The 18,891-nt window shown below is 43.4% G+C and overlaps 1 protein-coding gene across 1 annotated transcript in view; it reads right to left on the bottom strand.

The window, feature by feature from the left end:
* Window positions 1–12,852: 12,852 nt before the first annotated feature.
* Window positions 12,853–18,891, bottom strand: part of SMS (spermine synthase) — a 53,758-nt gene continuing 47,719 nt past the window's right edge. The window contains exons 10-11 of the mRNA XM_041741737.1: window positions 15,131–15,246; window positions 12,853–13,379 (exon numbers count right to left, since the gene is read on the bottom strand). Of these exons, the coding sequence (XP_041597671.1) occupies window positions 13,340–13,379; window positions 15,131–15,246 (156 nt within the window). The 3' untranslated portion in view covers window positions 12,853–13,339. The remainder of the gene's footprint in view (window positions 13,380–15,130; window positions 15,247–18,891) is intronic.

Here is an 18,891-nt window from a genome sequence, read left to right as displayed (position 1 = left end):
CACTTGCTAAGTCTTTTTTGTACTTTACTGGGTCTTTCCTACCCAAACTACCAGATGTGCTATCTTCCTGATGATTTACATCCTACAGAATCTTCTTCGATCACTTAACACTTTCATTCTCTTTGTTCAGGACTGCGTGTCTGCTCCAGTCTGGGGGTGTGAAGCTCATCAGGGCTTGCTTCCTACTCTCCCGGAGCTTATATAATAAATATCTAACCTTACCTGATCTTAACACACAAATAGATCACCCAAAACCTGCCTTAAATAGAGTCCTTCCAGGACCCATAAAAAAAAAAAAAAAAAAAAAAAAACCTAACTTCCTTACTGCCTCCACTTAATTATCATTTAATATAGCCGGTTACCTTGAAGATGTGCAGAGAAATTGGGAGAAAAAAAAATGAGCATTTGGGAGAATTACTGTAGTTTTTAAAAATTAAGTAAAACCAAATCTGAATAACTGTTCTTGGGGAGTATAAAGACTGAAGAGGGCATAGCACTTGGGTTCCACCACATGATTTCTTTTAAAGGCAGCAGGGACCCGAAATACTTGAGTTTGGCTGCAGTGGTATCAATTAAGATTTCACATGACTCATTTTTGAAACTTGATTCTTGATGGTCAATAATAAGTTAACATTTGGGGACGCCCGATGGCTCAGCGGTTGAGTGCCTCCCTTCGGCCCAGGGCATGATCCTGGGGTCCCGGATCGAGCTACATTGGGCTCCCCGCAGGGAGCCTGCTTCTCCCTCTGCCTGTATCTCTGCCTCTGTGTCTCTCATGGATAAACAAATAAGATCTTTAAAAAGTAATAATAAAAAAATATAAGCTAACACTTGAACCCTTACTCTGTGCCAGGTACCAATCTAAGCCTCACAATGATCCAGGGGACAGTTGCTGTGTCACTCCAAGTTCCTATGCTGACATCCTAACCCCCAATGTGTAAGTATCAGGAGAGGGTGCCCTTGGGAGCAGCCCTTATGAATAGGATTAGCACCCTCATCAAAGAGACCACAGAGAGTTCTTTGCCCCTCCCACTACATGGACAAAGAGAGAAGAGGGCCATCTGCGAACCGGGAAGCGGGCTGCCACCAGATAATGTACCTGCCAGACCTGCCTCTATGGACTTCCCAGCCTTCAGAGCTAGGAGGAATAAACTTGGTGTTTATAAGCACCACCCCCACCCCTGAGTCTACAGCATTTTCTTCTAGCAGCTCAAATGGATGAAGACAGGGTCACCATTATTAGTCCTATTTTACAGATGTGCAAGAGGGCCAGTATTCCAGAGCCAGGATTTGAAACCAGTGGTCTGGGCCCAGGGCCTCTGCTCAAAATCACCTTTGCATTCTGCATCCCACGAGTAAATAGTGTTCACAGGAGCTGGCATTGCTTGTTGTGGAGGTGATGGGGTAAACTGTAACATAACTAAGTACGTATGAAGCACTACTGACTTCTAGATCTGGAAATTTCTAATGGTTTCCCAAGGCAAGTCGTGAACCTGCTACTAAAAGCAAGGAATGGAGAGAAGTAACAATGCTGCCTTGACTTCCGTGTGCAACAATTCTCAGTCTTGGGTTTCACGCTCCCTAATTACCAAGAAAATGTTTGCCAGATGGCACCTTTCCTAAGTTTCCTGAATGATGTCCCTTCCCGGAAGCCACGGGCATATGGCATCTCATAGCAATGTAGCCTAGCTCTACAATTCGCAGTACTAGTTTACCTCATGAGGCACCTGTTAGTGCTTTGCTTTTGTCCTTCAAGATTTTGCCATCTCTTCCCTAATAAGAGGTCATCTGTTGACGGCTTCAAAGTGCAATAAGGGATTTTAAGATTCAGCCTTCACAGGGCGCCTGGGTGGGTCAGTGGTTGAGCATCTGCCTTTGGCTCAGGTGGTGATCCTGGGGTCCTGGGATCGAGTCCCACAGCAGGCTCCCCACAGAGAGCCTGCTTCTCCCTTGGCCTATGTCTCTGCCTGTCTCTCATGAATAAATTTAAAAAAATTTTTTTAAAAAAAGATTGCCTTCACATATTTGCCACTCAAGATGGACAGTCTGTGCTACTACTTCTGAAAAAGACATTTTCCTATTTCCTTAAACACCATGATTTCGGGAGCACCTGAGTGGCTCAGTCGGTTGGGCATCAGACTCATGATCTCAGCTCGGGTCTTAATCTGAGGGTCGTGAGTTCGAGCCCTGTGTTGGGCTCCACAGTGATTGTGGCGTCTACTTAAAAAAAAAAAAAAAAAAAAAAAAAGCAAGGGGCACCTGGTGGTTCAGTCAGATAAGTGTCTGCCTTTGGCTCAGGTCATGATCCCGGGGTCCTAGGATGGAGCCGGGCATCGTTGGGCTCCCTGCTCAGCGGGTTATCTACTTCTCCCTCTGCACCCCCTCCATGCCTCCACTCTGTCTCTCTGAAATTAAAAAAAAAATCTTTAAAAACAAAACAAAAAAACCCAAACAAGAAGCAACAAAAATGCCACAAGTTCTGGACAGGGGCATTAAACACTCCTTGGATTTTACATTAAATTCTTAAGTTGGAAGAAAAAAATTGTTAAGTCAGACTGAGTTGTTCTCAATTCTTCACCCCACTGTCATCCCTATTTTTGCTGTGGCTTCATGCTACCAGAGCAAACTTCCTCACCTCTCTCAGCCTTGGGCTTGGCTATGCCATGTGCCTTGACCAACTGGCCAGTGACAGACATGGAACAGAGGCTAGAAATGTACCCACACCACTGCGCTTGCTCTCCTGTCTTCCACCATGAGAACACGTCTCAGGTAGCTCAGCAGAGCCCTGCCTGGATCAACTGAACCCCAGCTAACTAACCCCCCACAGGTGGGGGAGAGAGAAATCAACACTTGCTGCTCCAAGCTGTTGAAATCTGAAGTTTGTTTGCTGGGCAGGGTTATTGCAGTAACAGCTAATACATAATAAACCCTCCTGCATTTGCCATCCAATTATCTTGAAGACCACCTATATTCGTTTCCTGGGATGAATGTAACAAAGTACAAGCTAGGGGGGATCCCTGGGTGGCTCAGCGGGTTAGTGCCTGCCTTCAGCCCAGGGCGTGATCCCAGAGTCCCGGGATCGAGTCCCACGTCAGGCTCCCTGCATGGAGCCTGCTTCTCCCTCTGCCTGTGTCTCTGCCTCTCTCTCTCTCTCTCTCTCTCGCTCTGTGTCTCTCATAAATAAATAAAATCTAAAAAAAAAAAAAAAACCTCTCATGAATAAATAAATAATCTTTAGAAAAAAAACAAAGTACAAGCTGGGACTTAAACAGCAAATTTATTGCTTCACAGTTCTGGAGGCTAAAACTCTGAAATCAACGTGTCAGCAGGGCCGGTTCCTTCGGAGGGCTGTGAGAAGAATCCGTTTCATGCCTTCTCCTTAGGCTTTCCTTGGCTTGTAGAATAACGTTCTCCTGTCCTCACAATGTACTTGTTTCTGGTCCCAAATGTCCCTTTATAAGGATACCTGTCATATCAGATGAGGGCCCACCCTAATGACCTTATCTTAACTTGACCACCTACAAGGACCCGATTTCCAGACAAGATCACTGGGGGTACTGGGGGTTGGGACCTCAACATCTTTTGCGGAGGACACAATCATAGCATCATCCCAGATACCCTTCTGGTGGGGGGAGAAATAAGACTGGAAGGGCCTGATGGCCTTTGTCTAAGGCAAATCTTTTTTTAAAGATTTTATTTATTTGAAAGAGAGAGAGAATCTCAAGCAGACTCCATGCTGGGTGGGGAGCCCTAAGTAGGGCTCGATCTCAAGACCCAGAGATCACAACCTGAGCGAAAATCAAGTGTCAGACACTTAAATGACTGAGCCACCCAAGCACCCATGAGTTCATCTTTTTGTATAGCCGTAGCTGGGATAGATATTAGGGTTTGGTGTCTTCTTCTCAACTTCTGGTGTTTTATACACCACTTGTATAAATCACCTCCATCCCTCCCCATCCCCTAACAAAAACCTATGTTTTCTTTCTAGCCTTCACTTTACTAAGTCTTAACACTTACTCGTGTGTGCTTCCATTTCCTGCAGCCCTCAAGAGTTTGTCCCGTTGCTTCGAGCTGGTGTTTTAATGCTTATTTTTCTTTGCTCCTTAAGAGGCTGCCCACAGGTTTTCTTCTCTACACAATGCCCTGAACAGACTCCAACCTGTCTTCTATGACCCCCTATGTAGAGGCTGCTGGGGCCAAAGCGGCCAGTAAGTGCTAGTGAAAGCTCTTAATAGGTCAGAACTGAAGCATGTAACCTCTAATCCTTACCCTTATTAGTCTCTGCATTTTGAATAAACCTGCAAAAGATCTGACCTCCAACTGAAATTTGTTCCGATTTTACTCTCCACAGAAATAAACAAACTCAAGCTATGCCCATGAAATCAAAGCACAATCCAGTAAGTTGCATGTTTAGCTGACTAAGAAGTATAATCCCTTATCTTTATGTTGAGAACCTTCTAGCTGTCAGGGCAAGGTCTGCACACTGAATGGGGTCTCCATCTTCTTTCGGAATTGAGGACGACTCCGAAATTTCGACACTGTTCCTTTCCTTGCCTCGGAAATTTCGACACTAAATGGCTTCCATCCACTGCCAATTTTTCAAATGCTGGGGGTATAAATACCTTTTGGTTTGGGGAGTACTGGGAGCTTCAAATCAAGCCCCAAATGAATGGTTTATCCAACTGCCCTTTTAACAAAATCCACGAGAACATTTCTAACCCCTGGATATCAAACAGAAACTCACTTTAGCAATTCCTATAGCAAGATCTAGGACTTTCCAGGCTGCCTGGAACAGTAAGTTGACACTCAAGATACTTGGATTCAGCTGTGGACCATGCAACAGCTTTCTGCATTTTCCTACAGGGCCCCCCATCTCTCTTTCCACTCACCAGCACTGACATCAATGGACTGGACCGTGAGAAGTGCGGAGCCCTGGGCCCTGCCCCCAGACCTCCTGATCAGACCGTCTTTTAAGGACATAAAATCAGGTAATCCTTGTGCGCACTCAAGTTTGAGAAGCACTGCCCTCCTTTTTTCTATTCCTGTTTCTCAGCAGCGAGACAACTACTATTCCAGTTGAACCTTTTAAAGTCCTCAACCAGCTTTCCTGTAAAACTAATTAAATAGCTTTTTAATGTGATCCTACTTGTAAATCTAAAATAGTACAATACGGGGCTCTGTGCCTTCAGTAAAGAGGAGGCTTTGGGCTCTCTCTCCCTCTCCTCTGCCACACACGCGGGGAAAGAGAACAGTAAACCTCTTCTTGCCCTGCATCGTCTTAGCAGCAGCTCAGGAACAAACATCATACAGCAAAGAAACAGTGGGGTCTTTCAAGCAAGATTTCCACCGAGACCTTTTCCTGCTAAGCCAGCAGGACCCACAAGAACCCGAGTGGATGGAGGGCCAACTGGCACACCACCCTCTTACTCTTGCTGGCGTGTCTTGTTTCCACCACAGCCTGGTCTCCGGAGGGGCCCCTGGCGGGTACTGTGTAGACACAAAGAGCCTCAAAAGCAATTTAGCCATTAGAACTTCTGCCTCATGAATATCACAGGTCATGGTCTTCTGTAGTAAATCTTCAAAGCAGAACATGCTTATTTGGGTCCCCTGAGCCTTATTCCTCTTAGATTTTTGGTTCTGGGTCCAAAAATCTTGCCATCATGTCCATCAGGCAGACAGGACACCAACTGTGCCAGGAGCACTCTTTCTTAATTTTTTTTTTAAAGATTTTACTTTAGGGGCGCCTGGGTGGCTCAGTCAGTTAAGCGTCCAACTCTTGATCTCAGCTCAGGCCTTGATCTCAGGGTTGTGAGTTCAAGCCCAACACTGGGCTCCATGCTGGGTATAGAGCTTACTTTAAAAAAAAAAAAAAGACTTTATTTTACTTTAAGCAATCTCTACACCCAACGTGGGGCTTGAACTTACAACCTCGAGATCAGGCATTGCATGGTCCACCAACTGAGCCAGACAGGCACCCCTCTTTTTTTTAATGTTTTACTTGGAAAGAATTTCAAACTTAGAGAAAGTTGCAGTAAGAACTTGAGTAACTTTAACACTAATACAATGCTTGCACTGAAACTACCATTCATATTCCAACCTGTCAATGGATACAGTATCCCCTTTACGCATCCTTCCTTCAATATGGGACACAGAGTAGGGCCAGGTAGCACGTTTTGTTGCCCCATCTCTTTAGCCTCCTTTAGTCAGAAAACCTTTTCACAGCCTTGTGTCTTTTGACATGAGTACTTTTAAAGAATACAGGCCTCTTTAGAATAATATTCTCCAGATACAGGACTGAACAGGCGGTGACAGGAGCTTCTCAGGGTACTAGAGCACACATGTCCATCTATCTCCCCCTTGTTGGTGATTCTGATCACCTGAGCAAGGTGTTCAATCTTTCCCCTATCAAGTTGTTTTCTCCAACAATGCGTGGGAGGCTGAAGAGGGGCCCCCTCTGGATGTCCACATCCTAATCCCAGAAGCATGTTTATCCGTTACCTTCCGTCAATGTTACCTTATATGGCAAAAGGAACTCTGCAGCTGTGGTATGGATCTCGAATTGGCGAGGTGGTGGATTATTGGGGATTATTATGTAATCCCAAAGGGGCTTTACCGCTGGGACGCAGAAGAGTCCAAAAGAGAAGACAGCCTGAAGACTGTAGCAGAGACCAGAAGAGCATACTACGGGGTTGGCTCTGAAACAGGAGAAGGGGCCAGAAGCCAGCACACGCAGATGGCCTCTAGAAGCCAGAAAAGCAGAGAACGGATTCTCCTCAAGTTTCCAGAAGCAAACAGCCCTGCCGACACCTTGATTGGAGCCCCATTAAGACTAGTTTCAGACTTCTGATCTCCAGAACTCTAAGATAAATGCGTGTCATTTTAAGGAAGTTTGTGGTAACCTGTTGGAGCTGCTCTAGGAAACTGATAGACAACTCAAAAATAAGCAATCTGTAAGGAGGCGTTTTACATCCACATAAACAGGCTCCTTGTCAAGCTTTCCCCCAATATTTTACATCAGAGGGTGACTTTTGCCTGATTCAGTCTTCACTGTCATGATTTCAAAATGCTAATTTTTCAACTCCAGCAGTCACAACACTTAGTTGACACTCGGCATTCTATGATAAGCACCTTATCTATTTGTATATTCACCATTTATTGGTACATTTGTTTTCCACACACCCTCATCACTTCCAGTTTTTTTCAATGGCTTAAATTTCATTATAACTATTTTAGTGTGCAAACCCTTCTGGATGAATTCACTGAAGCCAAGGGCCAGGCGATCTCGTGGCCTTGCTGTCTGGTCTCCATGGACTGGCACTGGGACCCAAGCCATGACCCCAAGTAGAGGCCTGGCACAAGAATTCCACCCAATGGGAGGGAAATCACCAAGGATGGAGACATTTAAGAGCGATGGAGTTGACAGTGGACCGCAAACAAACAGGAAATAAAAAAAGAAAACTCACTCACAGAAACAGCTGGTGCCAAAATGGCCGCAGATCCTCTTGTTGTTCCAGTTTTGCGGTCTGAACGCTGTACACCTTCCTGAGTTTCTGTACTTCTTCAGCCCTTTGGGGCACCAAGAAGGAACTCAAAAGACACAAGCCCTGGTGAAAGGCCCCTTTCACCAACACAGCACTTTCACCTAGATTGAGATGGTACCCTTGCTCGGGAAGGGTGGACATTCTTCCTCCTTCTATGCGTGAAGAAGCAAGGACTTTTCCCTTTCTCTTGGACTGCTTTTCTTCTTGAACATACCCAACCCCGTGTAACGTCTTCACACCAGCCTACTTCCTCCATGGGAATTCTAAGAATTCCCTTTTATGGCGCACTTTAACCTCCTAACTACCTACTACATGTGCAAAGCGTTACACAAATGTGACCAAGATGAACCAGCTCATGGTCGTTGGAGCTTACATTCTAGCCATCGTCCCCGAGTCTGGGCTGAAGAAACTGCTTCGTCTGCCCCCATACTTCAGTTAAAAACTTCCAGCTCTTACATGGCAGTCAAAACCCAGACTGAGGTGTACTCTTTCTCACCAGGACACACTGTCCCTTCAGACATTGAACGTTTAAACATATGTGGAGGGGATCCCTGGGTGGCTCAGTGGTTTAGCGCCTGCCTTTGGCCCAGGGTGTGATCCTGGAGACCAGGGATCAAGTCCTGTGTCAGGCTCCCTGTATGGAGCCTGCGTCTCCCTCTGCCTCTCTCTCTTTCATAAATAAATAAAATCTGTAAAAAAATAAATCAACAAACATGTGGACGATACATAATAAAAAATACTTAAGATGCCTTGAGGAAAAATTAGAAACACTGAGTGTGAAGGGCCCCAAGAAATGACTGTAAGGGGTATGTCGGCAGAAGCTCTCTCTTGGCACTGGGAGGATGGACGGGGAATTTCAAGTTAACTCGCACAACTGGAAGCAGGAAAAAGAGTTGTCTAGAAAGTAGAAGCCATGGAATGTAGCCCAAGGAACATTTCTGTCCCTCTGCAATGAACTTGGGACTGTCCACATCACTTTAGCGAGAACCAAAACTACCAACATAATCATCAACCTATCAGGAGAAATCTCTCCTAAGTTAACACCAGAGTCAAAGCCCTCGTCTACAGACATCTGCCTGTTGCCCGTATTTACAATCCTGGGTTTTCGTCTCTAGCCAACAGGTAGGGACAACCCTCCAGTACTCCCTTGTTGGATATTGGGAAGCTTTTGTCAAAGTAGACCTGGCTTGTTCAGCTTGCTTTTCCAGGGAGAGCCCCCCCCCCCATTTATTCTGCTACATTCCTGAGCAAAAGTGGCACAGAGAGGGGCCTGTTCCTTTATACCTCATCATAAAGAAACTGCTCACCAAAATGGCCACCACATCACTGGCTGCTGCCCAGGGACGGCATCTGCATTCATGAGCTGGCCAGGGCATCTCCCAGACCCCCAGATACAGGAGATAAGCATATCTGTCCAGTCGCATTTATCGTCTGATTTCCCAGGGAAATCACATCCAAGAGTATTCAAATAGCTTTCCAAAAGCACCGGGCTATTTCTTGCCCACGTTCTATTTCTCATTTTTGAAATAATGAGTAAAGCAGAAATCAGTGGAATGACAGCACTAGGTAATTGAGATTTTAAATGGTTCTGGCCGAGAAGAACAGATCTGCCAGCATTGATTTGAGGTTCTGACACCAGGAGAAAAGGGATCCAGCTACCCCTCCCCATCACCTAAATATAATCAAACAATGGAAGCAAACACCGGAGGCCAGAGGTCCTTAAGCTGGGACCTATGGACAGAACGGTGTGCCCCTCAACTTGAATGGCAAAACATTTCTTCTTTACTTTCACTGACCTCTAATTGAAATTTAGCACTTTCTTTAAACATGAACATAGGTAACAAACCGTACTGGCAGGAACTAGGACTCTGTCAAGAAGAGAAATCAGATGTACTCTTAACCACATTTGTTGCTACAGATCTTATAAATATTTATGTTCATTACTACTCCAGAAACTATGGTACCTGATCCACCACCAGATCCAGCTATGTAGGAAGTTATTACAGCATAAATATTAAGTCATTATTTTTTTTTAAAAAAAAAAAAACAATGTAATTCATTTCCTTGTAATCAATCATATCTACTTTACATAAAAAACAGGTTTCTGAGAAGGGGCTTGCAGATTTCACCAAGCTGCCAAAGGAGTCCAAGGTTTAAAAAAAAAAAAAGGTTAAAAGCCCCTGCCATAGGCTTCCAGAGAGCCAAAACTGAATGCTGGGTTCAAATCATGACTAGCTATGGGACCCGTCGGGCACATTTCAATTTTTGACTGCTGGCCTACTCAGTGATATTCACAGAGTTATTTTAAAACTAAACAAGAAAATGTAAATAAAAGTGGTTTATTAGCCCAAATCACAGCAATATAAAAGATTTAGTACAAAGACACTCAGCAACAGGGTGATAGAAAGAGGTTAAATGTTTCTTCATGGCCACATAGCAGCTCCTATCAAACAATGCAGCCCAACTAACCTACTCCAAGTGCTATTCCAAGACTGGGTAAGGAGCACAGCTGTGGTGTAAATCAGCAGACAGCTTCCTTCACGAAGGGCTTGCTAGGAACAAGAAGTTCAGCTGAAGTCAACAAAGTACTTAGAAAATGAAGAACTGGTTGAAAAAATACACTTTGAAAAAAACAGTAGTGTTGTTCTCAAGTCTCAAATACAGGCCAATGGTATATGACCTCACACCCACACTTCTTTCACCCAATCCTAGGAGTCATGGGAACAGAACAAAATTCATCAATGAGACAGATACAAACTCTTCCATCAACAATGGTTAACGCAAGCAAGGGGCGGGGGGGGGGAACTATTCAAGTGCACAGGAAGTAGTGGGCACCTTTTTGACATCAGCACCACTCTCACCCAGTAAAAACACTATTAACCCAGCCTTCCTCCAGCCCACCATTAATCTAGCTTTCAAAATTTTCAATCACCCTCTCCCTCTGCTCTTCCTTCAGCTCACTTGCTCTCAAATAATAATTTAAAAATTTCATTAAAATGAGGGGTGCCTGGGTGGCTCAGTCAGTTAAGTGTCTGACTTTTGATTTTGGCTCAGGTCATGATCTCGGGGTCATGGGGCTAAGCCCCATGTTGGGCTCCGCACTGAACGGGGGAGTCTGTGGTTCTCTCTCCCTCTACTCTCAAATTAGAAAAAAAATTTCATAAAATATTCAATCACATTTGTAGGGGAAAGCAGCATTTTTTAAAATGAACCAATCCTTGATATCTGCTAATGTGCTGAATGGAATTTCTATTACAGCCAGTTATTTGTCTTTAATTAAAAAGTGGCTGTATGATGACGGTATAATGCTTTAGATTGTATCAAGCACAACAGCCATTAAAGTAACAGTTTAGATCTTATAACATTTCCTTAAAATGCAGCAAAAGTAGAGGTCCTTTTTAGCTATCAGGGATCAGTCTGCATGCTTCATTTAAAACAATTATAAAGGGACACCTGGGTGGCCCAGCGGTTGAGCATCTGCCTTCAGCTTGGGTCGTGATCCCGAAGTCCCGGGATCGAGTCCCACATCGGGCTCCCTGCATGGAGCCTGCTTCTCCCTCTGCCTGTGTCTCTGCCTCTGTGTGTGTGTGTGTGTGTGCGTCTCTCATGAATAAATAAAATCCTTTAAAATTTTTAAAAATAAAAATAAATAGGGGGATCCCTGAGTGGCTCAGGGGTTTAGCGCCTGTCTTTGGCCCAGGGCACTATCCTGGAGTCCCGGGATCGAGTCCCACGTCGGGCTCCCGGCATGGAGCCTGCTTCTCCCTCTGCCTGTGTCTCTGCCTCTCTATCATGAATAAATAAAATCTTTTAAATAAATAAATAAAATAAATAAATAACAAAGATGTTCAAAAACAATCAGGCTCATCCTTTCTCCAATACAAAGACAGGAGTAGGGTCGGAATCTACACCACCACCACAAAGCATGTATCTCATTTGCTTCTTGCTCCCATGCAGCACTCCCCTTACTCTCTCCCGATGCATCCCCTGTGGTCTGGCACAGCCCAGTCCGTCTCAGTTCTAACTCTCAGCTCTGGGCAGGACCTGTGTATCATCAGACTCATCAGTGGGGTTTAGCCTCAGCACCAAGCTAGCCTTCAAGGACAAAGTTATGCCCACATATTAATAACACCATATCCAGACAGCAGATAGACTTGGTTTCTTTTCTAAAATGGAAAAAAAAATCCAATTCCGCTAAGCTAAGATGGGGTCTAACAGTTACAATACCACCATTTCTAATCTCACACAGTAGGCAAATACAACGCCTCTGGCAAAGCATAACGGGAGAGTTTGAGAGGGTAGGTAGGATTCTGTCTACCAATGCTGTTTTTAAGCTCTATGCACAAGAAAAATATTTGCTGAAAGCCAATCTAGTACCAACATGACTAACTCTCCCTTTGTTACTGTTTCTTCTTCCATGCCAACGTAGTAAAAAAGAAAAGTCAGCATGCACTCTTTTTTTTTTTTTTTTTAGAGTATCCATTAGAGGGGCACCTGGCTGGCTCAGTCAGTAGAGTATGTGACTCTTGACCTAGGGGTCATGAGTTCAAGCCCCACATCAGTGTAGAGGTTACTTAAAAATAAAATCTTAAAAAAGCAACAACAACAATACGATTAAAAAAAAAGAAGAACATCTGTTAGATAAATCTATCTTGGGAGGAAGAGGGATGTTCCAGGTTGACACTTAATTCTATCTCCAAACCCACACTGAAGATTTTAATTTCTAATGCTGTGCTCACTGCAAATTCACCATAAATGAACTCAAGCCCTTGATAAAGCGTAAACCTTTTATAAAAACAATATAACAATATGTCTAATAATCTGAGTCAGCAGACCTCTCCCTTTGATGTGGATTGTTATCCACAGACACACTATCAAGCTGTTAGTTACCCGCACTTCCTTAGGAGAGTGTACACTGCTCTCATTGCGGGTCTCTCCACAAACTATCATCCTATCCCTGTGTCTCTAAAAAATCTCCCTGCTTTCACTGCGGCAATCGAAAAGGACCTGTATTTCCACATCCGATACACCAATAACAGTGGGAATAGAAATAAGCTTCTGACTTTCAACTTTACAGTAAGGCCAAATCTCTTCCTATCCTCGGGTCAATTTTATAACGAAGAACTGGTGAATGTAATAGGCTGTGTATCATTTACCACGGTGGTAAATGAAGTCATTACTACTGTTCAAAAAAGGCCCTAAGGCCATCCTGTTATAAAGAGATAAATGAGACCAGGAGACACTTTTGTTCTGTGAGATCAACAGTGAGAAAACGGGGACCTGGCTGAAATAAAACAACAAACACATGAAATTTCTCATTTATAATTTTAATCGAAGCATTGCTATTCATTTTTTCTTAACTCTTTCTTATAAGCACCAAATTTTAATATCTAGGTCAATTTTTTTGGGAAAGAAACACCATCAAAGAACTTCCCTCCAGAATAAAACAATGATGTTCATTCCTCCAAACAACCGAATTTGAAGTCTACTGAAACAAAACAAAAAAGCCCACACACACACACAGAAAAGTAACAAAAATCACATTCTAGGGGTTCAGTGCATTTAGCAGCCTTCGCTGTGCTGTCTAATCATCCTTCAGCTGACTTTCAAAAAAATTAACACCCCAGCGCATCAAAATATACATTTTCCATTTGTTTTGTTTAAATTAAAAATAATAATTAAAAAAAGAAAACTTGAAGGAATTCACAATCAATTGCCTGACTCATTTCGATGTCATGTACAGCATATGAAGGTCAGGAAGGCTATTTGCAGCACACATGATTAGGAGAGATTGGTCTTCAAGGTTTAGCTTTCTTCCAAACAGTGTAAAATACCCACCTGGACAGGGAGTCAAGGAATAAGAGCAGGCAATTCAAGGAAGAACAGACAGCACTTAAAATTTGTTTGCTAACCTACTAATTGGAAGATGGATTGAAAGCTTCATGGATTGAAGCACTGAGGTGATGGCAATTAAGGCCTCTTAAAACATGGCCACTTGACCACCTGGACTCCTCCCCTCTGTGACCGGGAGGACACTGGAAGGGAGAAGGGAGCCAAGTGGAGAAAAAGCTAAAGGCATACAAATATTCCCTTGGGTGATGCTACTGCTTCCTAAGTCTTTAGATGTTTTAGGGAATGAATATGACAAGGAAGAGTGGGAGGGAGGAGAGATTGGGGAGGGGGGAAAAGGAGAGGTAGGGAGAAAGAGGAGAAAAGGTAGAAGGATGGAGGGACTGAGAGTTTCTACAATCTCTCAGTATATAAACAGATCTGACTGTAAGAAGTGCTCCAAAAGGAGACCGTTGGGAGAGGGAGAGAGGTCAAGGATCCCCACAGGCCATGGAAGAAAGCGGCCACCCCACAGACTGCTCCCCTCCTTCCCAGGACCTAGGGGGTTTCTTAGGGCTTGAGTCTCTGCCACAGGCTGCCAGGGCTCGTGGGCAAGGAGCAGTCACAGGATCCTAGACAGCAACGAAGACTGCTGTGACAGGAAACTGGACTCGGCCACCTCAGATAAGGAAGCTTTTATCTGGAGACTAGAGTCTGCCTTTTAGGAAGAACGGCATCTTAAATTTCCAACGATAATACTCTCATTCTGGTTTTTCTCAGGACTCACTTTACAAAGGGGAACTAACAAAGAAGACCAACGTTATTAACTTTGCAATCCCCGGCATTATTTTTGGCTCGTGGTTTCTAGTACAAGCCAGGATCAGGTGAAGTGTAGAAGCTAATATTAAAGTGGGAGAATTTCAATATAAAAGTAAAATGAGTGACAAAACATGAGTCACCTAACTCTGGGAAACGAACTAGGGGTAGTGGAAGGGGAAGTGGGCAGGGGGGTTAGGGTGACTGGGTGATGGGCACTGAGGGGGGCACTTGGCAGGATGAGCACTGGGTGTTATTCTATATGTTGGCAAATTGAACTCCAATAAAAAATTTTTTTTAAATAAAATAAAACTCCAGCAAAAAAAAAAAGAAGAATGTGGTAGTAGTTTGTAAATAAAGTGATACACAATTAAGTATATTTCTGTTACATTGAGATATTAGTCTCTAGAACCCTATTTTTCAAAATCTTATTAAAAATTTGAGTACTTTTTCAGTGTAAAAAAATAAAATAACATGAGCATATTCATTCTTTTTGCCTGCTACAGCTCAAGTGGTGCTTCCCCGACTAGGGCTTCCGAAGAAGCTATATATGTACGTCAGGCTCCTGGCCGGCTGGTGAAGACGGCTCAGCAGGACTTCCCTCCAGCCTCTCCTGGGCGGGGCCTGAGAATCTGCACCCTAACTTCTTCCCAGGGGATGCTGCAGTTCTGGGGCTAGCCTTTGACAACCAATAGCACTTAATCAGCGGAACCACCTAGGGAGGCTGCGGTAAGCCACACCCCAGAATCGGAGGGTGGGACCCAGGAAGCAGCACTATTTCAAAGTTTTGGGGAATGCCAACGTGCGGCCACGACTGAATACTGTGGCCTTATTTATATAGTACAGAGCTAATCCCATTTATTATTGGATTTCAAATGTTGAACGGGCATGGGATTTACTTGGGTCTTCTGATCTGACAATAAAGTGTTATGGTTCAAGGATACAATTCCAAGTATGAGGGAACACAGACGATCTCCTTTGAGAATTCCACAGGACAATACAGGCGCCCAAGCTGTTCTTCATAGAGCGACAAGGCTTCCGTCAAATTCACACAGTTACCCTAAATCAAAGAGAGAAAAGCAAACAATGGGATTCTTGAGTCTTACTGAGGGCCCCTGCTCATGGGAAGGTCTCTAATAAATGAAACCAATTTTAGCATTAGATGAAAAAGTTCATCTCTGAAGATAAGGCTTCTGTACTTTGACAAACTGCATTCAGTTCTACTTACAGATCCATTAGCTCATTATCCTTCTACCTCATTTACCAAGCCATTTCAAACTCTTCAGAGTATGAAGCAACAGAAAGCAGGAAGACCAATGTCTCACTAGTAACAAAGTCACTGTATCAACACCATTGCAATGAGCAAAGATTCATACACATTCAAAATGTTTGCCCAGTTGTCACAACAGTGTTGAGAATGAAGCATCAGAATGGTCATGTTTTCCATTTCCAGAATGGCTTAAAACTACAACCTCCCTAAGAATCTGAAACAATGACACAGAACTATATTCCCATCTCCATGCTTTCCCCCAAATATGTGATTTTAAGGCCGAAGAGGACAAAAGTTTACTCAGAATATATGTGCTAAGGCTATCCTGAAATTCGACTCCTTATCATTTTCTCCTGACTTCATTGTTCTAATCTGTGATCAAGGAGACACAGTGAAGTCGGCTGGGGGTTACAGGGAGTTTCCACTTCTGGACCATCAAGGATAAAGAGTGAGCTTCTCTGTGACCGCGGAGGAAAAAAAGGATGAATCAAATGCTGGCCAAGAACAGGGTAGAGCTGTGGATATAGTATCTGCATGGTACTACAGCAGTGCTGCTGTTTGTTTTTTTGAAAGCAATATCTACACCCAACGTGGGGTTTGAATTCACATCCCCAAGATTAAGAGTGCCACTTTCTGCGTTCCACTGATTGAGCCAGCCAGGCACCCCTAGAGCAGTGCTTAATCGTTAATGTGTGTATGAATCACAAGTGATTTTGTTCGGTAGGTCTGGGGTAGGGCTTATCATATTAGCACAATTTTCCCCCAAGGGCTTTTCAAAATGGGTACTTAATACCACCTATTTCCTTTTAACCTCTGAAGTTCTTAACATTCTGAAGATTACTGAGTATATGTGCTGATTCTATTTCTTCTTCACTATCACTGTGCCTTAGAATAGGTAAGTACAATGTAAAATGAAAATCACTTACAAATGAAGGCAAGGCATCCTGTGATGTAAGCATCCCCAAGAAGGATATTTCGAAATCAACCAATCAGCTACAGGCAAGTGGGCAAAAAGAACTATTCTGAGAGCTGCCCTCAGTGGTTTTAACTTAGCACATTTGCTCAGCATGACGTCGTCCTTCAGTGCCAGCCGGTTTAGTAACCCATCATCTAGGGTCCTGCAGTGGGATTTGGCCAAAGTGCCCTTCACCAGTATATAATTTGGTTTCAACATTAAGTTCACTGTGAGAGTATATAAACACCACATGTGTAATTTTAGATTCACAAATAGAAAACACTGCCTGGATGTTTTTAGAACACATCACCACTGGGGAAGCTATAGAATGGAAATGCCACCTAGGTGCACAGTTCAATGGCTTTTCTTGCCATCTTAAAATTGACACTGCATTCTCTTTATTGAGGGCATATGGGAGGATGTCCTTAGTAAGAATGTGGTAAGGAAATAGGAAAGTTTCAATTTGTTCTTCCCCAGCACCGTCAAAAAGTAGTTTAAAAAAAGAAAGGAAAAAAACCTCACCAGAAATGGAGACCTACCCAAAAAAAGTAATGTGATACATTTTACTTTACTTTCCTGTGTTTTTAAATGGAAATACATTTTTTTTTCTTAAGAAAGACATATTGGATCTGTCTCTGCTGCCATAATGGTGCACATCAATGTCCTGGCAGATGCTCTCAAGAACATTAACAATGCCGAAAAGAGAGGCAAATGCCAGGTACTTAACAAGCCATGCTCCAAAGTCAATGTCCGATTTCTAACTGTGATGATGAAGCGTGGTTACATTGGTGAATCTGAAATCACTGATGATCACAGAGCTGGGAAAATTACTGTGAACCTCACAGGCAGGTAAAACAAGTGTATGCAGAATGATCAGCCCCAGATCTGATGTACAACTGAAAGATCTAGAAAAATGGCTCCCCCTCCACCAGTTTGGTTTCACTGTGCTGACAACCTTAGCTGGCATCATGGACCATGAAGAAGCAATACAAAAATACACAAGAGGGAAAATCCTGTGATTCCTTTTTCTAGGGATGTAATACATAGATGCAAATAAAATGCCTCAATGGACCCCCCGCCCAAAAAAAAGGAAGAAAAGACATATTGGAGATGCAGAACAAAAACCCAAGAGCAGAGAGTTAAACATCTCTTAAGGATGAGAAGGGAGTTAAAAAAAAAAAAAAAAAAAAGGATGAGAAGTGAGTAATGTTGGAGGGGGTGGGGAGGCGTGCCATCCTAAGAGGTAAATCCCAGTTCAGTAGTTAGGCTCTAGAAAGTTTTCTTTGCCCCGTGTTAGCTGTGGGTAGGTGACACTTTTTATAGAATTCTGTATTGTTCTTATCTTTTATTATTATTTATTTAAGAGAGCACAGAGGGGGACATGGAGAGAGAGAATCCCCAGTAGGCTCTATACCCCGCATACAGCCCAATGTGGAGATCGACCTAAGCCAAAATCAAGAGTCTGACGCATGGGGCACCTGGGCGGCTCCGTCGGTTAAGTGTCTGACTCTTGGGTTTCAACTCAGGTAATATTCTCATGGTCATGAGGTGAAGCCTTGCTTCAGGCTCCATGCTCAGCAGAGGGTCTGCTTGAGATTCTCTCCCTCTCCCCCTCTGCTGCTCCTGATCATGCTCTAATGAAATAAATAAATCTTAAAAAAAAAAAAAAAGAATCAGACACTTAACTGCCTGAGCCATCCAGGCACCCTTGTTTTTTTTTTCAAATTTAAGTTAGCAGGTTATGAATTCTGTAATGTAAAAAAAATTAACAGGTCCAGAAGAATACATCCTTAACAACACCATTCTTATCAAGTTAAAGCAAACTACAAAATATAATGATTTAAGAAATTACACATGTAAAACATCTACAAAGAAAAGTACAGGGTGGAGGGGTGTCTGGGTGGCTCAGTTGGTTAAATGTCTGCCTTTGGCTCAGGTTATGATCTCAGGGTCCTGGGATCGAGCCCTGCATCAGGAGCCTGCTTCTCCCTCTCCCTTTGCTGCTCACCCTGCTTGTGTTCTCTCACTCTATCAAATAAATAAATAAAATCTTTAACAGAAAAAAAAGGAAGAAAAGTACATGGGGGTACCTAGCTGGCTCAGTCAGGAGTGTGTGACTCTTGATCTTGGAGTCATAAGTTTGAGCCCCACATTAGGCACAGAGTTTACAAGAGAGAAGAGGAGAGCAAGAGGAAATGAGAGAAAAACAGGAATAAAAAAGAGTTACAGTAAAGATAGGCTACCTTCTGGAAGGTGGACAGGGATTAGGAAGGAATGTTGATGTGTCAAGCGAAGGTACTAGTTAACTGTCCACTTCTCAAGTGAGGGGTGGTGGTATTTTGCATAACTTATGCGAATGCCACATACATAATTTTATATCAAAAGACCTTCAGGGTTTATCTTAATGGGGAGTGGGGAAGACAAGTGAGGGAGGTAAAGTCCCAGGACCTGTCTCTTCCAGTCTCTTGAAAGCAAATCTT

The sequence above is a fragment of the Vulpes lagopus genome, chromosome X, assembly GCF_018345385.1.
Source record: "Vulpes lagopus strain Blue_001 chromosome X, ASM1834538v1, whole genome shotgun sequence".
NCBI lineage: Eukaryota > Metazoa > Chordata > Mammalia > Carnivora > Canidae > Vulpes > Vulpes lagopus.
This window is presented reverse-complemented; position numbering and strand designations above follow the sequence as displayed.